This window comes from Temnothorax curvispinosus, unplaced genomic scaffold (genome assembly GCF_003070985.1).
Source record: "Temnothorax curvispinosus isolate PA1 unplaced genomic scaffold, ASM307098v1 QBEX01001758.1, whole genome shotgun sequence".
Classification (NCBI taxonomy): Eukaryota; Metazoa; Arthropoda; class Insecta; order Hymenoptera; family Formicidae; genus Temnothorax; species Temnothorax curvispinosus.
In genome coordinates, this window is record NW_020211538.1 from 1 (window position 1) to 3,955 (window position 3,955).

General features: G+C 35.4%; 1 protein-coding gene across 1 annotated transcript; it reads left to right on the forward strand.

Moving 5' to 3' along the window:
- Positions 1-2,282: 2,282 nt before the first annotated feature.
- LOC112468198 lies at positions 2,283-3,152 on the forward strand. The gene is made up of 2 exons (XM_025037272.1): positions 2,283-2,672; positions 2,770-3,152. The coding sequence occupies exons 1-2, from the start codon at positions 2,283-2,285 to the stop codon at positions 3,004-3,006; spliced, it is 627 nt and encodes a 208-aa protein (XP_024893040.1). The 3' UTR covers positions 3,007-3,152.
- The last annotated feature ends 803 nt before the right edge of the window (positions 3,153-3,955 follow it).

Genomic DNA, 3,955 nt, shown 5'->3' on the forward strand with positions numbered 1-3,955 from the left:
CGATCGGGAAATATTGCTGTGTCCGATTTGTAATGTGCGCAATCGGGACTCACTCTTCAAATATGCCCCCGTCACTATTTTTGCCATATCTACCTATGTCTACACAAAAAAATTTGTAGTCAGGTCCAACAATTGCCAAGTACAACTGAGAACTTTTTTAATCAACAGAAATATTGTGAGCCTGTGTTGTTAAGACATTTATAGTAACATGTTTTCTATCTATACTGCCTGTGGAATTTGGAAATTGCCATGTTTTATAAAATTTTTGGGAAGATTCTTTCCAAATTTGTTCTGTAGGTTCGGGCATGTATATTGGTTGCATACGCAACCAAGTTGCATCGCAAACTTCTGCAACTATAGCGCTAACTGTGGTAAATCCCAATCTGAAGCTATGTGCAATAGTAGTGTAGCTGTCTCCTGTAGCTAGAAACCTGTGATAATATGTTATGCTTATAATTCAATTTATTTTAGATGACGAAATTAAGAAAAAGTGGAAGAATATCAGGGACTCATATGCAAAATATTCAAGAAGCATCAAAACGAAAACCGGTCAAAGTACACAGCATTATAAAAATTGGCAATGGGCAAAACAGATGGAAGTATTTAAACCGTACCTATCTTTCGCAAACACTGTTAGTAATGTCAGCTGCAGTCACACACAAGAAGTTAGCAACGATGATAACAGTGAACACGATTCGGACATTGAAAGGCAGAATAAAAACGCCTTGGACAATCAACCAAATAAAGATGACATAGAAAATTCTCAAAACAACGCAAATATGCTATGCCAACTGCTGGAAAACAGGCCAATAAACCTAATCGCAAACGTAATACGCCAAGTTCCAGTGCTCCATCATCAGTAGATAAAGTGCTTGAGTACTTCCAAAACAAGCGCGATCGTTATGACTTCGATGCGATCTAATATTGTTAGGTTACGCAAAAAGAATAAAAACATTTTCGTTGGAAAAACAGGCGAAAACTAAATTGCAAATTGCCGAAATTATAATGCGGCAAAAAATTGAGCATCAACAAACAAGAACAAAGGTCTGCATTTCAAACAATTCCTGGAACACAAAGTACATGGCTATTTCTTGACAAATCTTTTTTTGAGCATCAACAAGAACAACAACAAAAGCCTGCATTTCAATCAATTCCTGGATCACAAAATACATGGCAATTTTCTGGCGAATGTTTAACTTCTCGGCCATCTTGTGAAACTCCGCTGTTTTCTCCTACGACTTCCGAAGACTTGACACAACATTCTTTTTCGTCAAATTTTAAAAATTTAACCGAATTGTAATTTTTGTCATTAAAACGTATTTACTATGCAAAATAATCTTTTAATTGTTAAAGCAATTGCGAGACGTTCTTCTGGTGGAATTGGTTCCCTAAAATTTGTGTGTTGTTTACAAATGTCTTTAATTAAATTTAAAATTTCATCGAAACAATCTTTTGTCTCATTCGGAAGTATGTATAAAATCTTTTCTCATCTTTTAGCAGCTGAGGAACTAGCGTGTAAAACTCTCTCTTTGTTTTTCGTTCCATGTTAGGGTGCTGTCCCATGGACGTCGGAATTATCGGAAAACGGAATTGGAAAGGTGGGATGGTGGGGAGCTAACCAATCAGAATGATTCCGTTGCGTGTCTTCACATCTGGGTTCCCCATGGCGATCATTTTTCGGAACGGAATTCATGCATGTGCACGTGCATGTACGTAATTCAAATATCTGGCGGTCACTGGTGGTTAAAGAGTAGTGATAAGTTGTATTTATATATTTATTTTGATCGGAAAAAGGGGAATATGATGTCATCTGCTGTAAGTATTGTAATTATGAGATATGTATGTTAAGTTATGTTATATTAGGTTATAATGTTGATATATATTGACGGTTTAGCATACATTTCTAGCCCAACATACATATACAATATGGTTATAGTGGTTTCAATTTATTAAAGACATTATATAATAAAAATACATTATTTTTTGTATACAAACGTACATTATATTTTGTTTATAAGTATGTTTTATTTTATAGAAATAAAAAAATGAAAGCAAAAACAGCAAAATTATTTCTTATGAAAATGATAATGGAGTGGCAAAATACTCCACAATTATCTTGGCAAAGAGAGTTTCGAAGAAGACAGTTGCTGAAAGCTTTCGGTATTTATAGAATAATGAAAAGAAGAGAAAAGCAGAAGAACCAACGACGATTTTGGGTACGTCCAATATTTAACGAAGATCGAAGGCGCTTGCAGGGAGAAAGTAATAATTTAATAAGAGAAATGCAATATATTGATATGGAAAAGTATATTGAATATTTTCGTATGGATATATCAACATTTCATGAATTATTACGTCTCATCGGGCCGAAGATCGAAAAGCAACATGTAGTGAGATCTCCAATACCCGCTTCTACACGTCTGGAAATATGCCTACGGTATCTAGCATCTGGAGATAAGATGTCATCAATTTCGTTTGCTTTTCGAGTAGGATTGAATACGGTTTCAAAAATTATATCAGAAACTTGTGACGCTATATGGAACATATTAAAAGAGAAAGTTTTTCCCGAAATCACTGAAGATTTTTGGAGAGAAAAGGCCAACGAATTTGAAACACAATGGAATTTTCCTAACTGCATTGGAGCGATAGATGGAAGGCATATGGCAATAGTGGTACGTAATTTAATTAATTTTTTGTTCTTACTCTGATTTAATAATAAAAATAATTTTTTATTTTTATTAAAAAAATATAATTTTGGTGTTGTTTTAGGCTCCACCTCACAGTGGTTCAACTTATTTTAATTACAAGGGTACCTATAACATTGTTCTCCTAGCGATCGCAGATGCAAATTATTGTTTTACAGCAGTAGATATTGGAGCTGAAGGTAGAAGAAGTGACGGAGGCATTTTTGCGGAAAGTAAAATTGGACATCATCTCATCAATAATATATGTAACTTACCTCCGCCGAGATCAATTGTAGAAAATGGTTCACAATTGCCGTTTTAGTGGGTGATGAAGCTTTCGCTTTAACATCTTTTATGATGCGACCTTATCCACGTGCCAACGATTTAAATTTACGACAGAAAGTATTCAACTATCGACTTAGCCGAGCTCGTAGAATTGTGGAATGTGCTTTTGGCATTTTTACGGCACGTTGGAGAATTTTTCGACGATCTCTGTCGACAAATGTAAACAATGCAATTGCAATAGTAAAAGCAACAGTTTGTCTGCATAATTTTCTAATGCAAAAAGATCTCGCAGTTTTCGCTGAAAAAAAAAACAATATATGTCTTTATCACTTTCAGATCATGTAAATGTATATAATAGTGCTTTCCAAGCATTACATTGTTTTGATAATAATACAGAAAGAAATAATGTAATTCAAAGTGCAGTGAACATTCGAGATGCATTCAAAGAATTTTTTTGTACTGCTGGAGCCATAGAACAACAATGGGAGAAGGCATTACACAATGATTTTTAAAAATTAATTTATATATTATTTTATAATGTCTACAATATTTTTTTGTAAAACTAAGTATAATATACGATATAACAGATATCCTTGTAACGGCCTGACTTTATCGAACGCGGACTGGTGTGCGGGATCAGGAGTCCGATGAAAGGCCCAGAGACAATAATCGATTTAGGTGGTACATGCAGTAGTTTATTCGGCTTAGCTTATTACATACACAAAGTGGTATTATATATAGCGCAGGGACGGGTGGAACGCGATATATACAACGAAGGAGCAGTGCGGGTGCACTCGATAACGGACGCGGTAACACGCTATTCGACGGACCCGGTAGTATTTGATGTAGCGCAGGGACGGACAGAACGCGGTATATACAACGAAGAAGTAATGCGGGTGCACTTGATAACGAGCGCGGTATCGTTACTCGACGGGCTCGGTATATTACGTAGCTCGGTATATTACATAGACGTATTACAGTACATA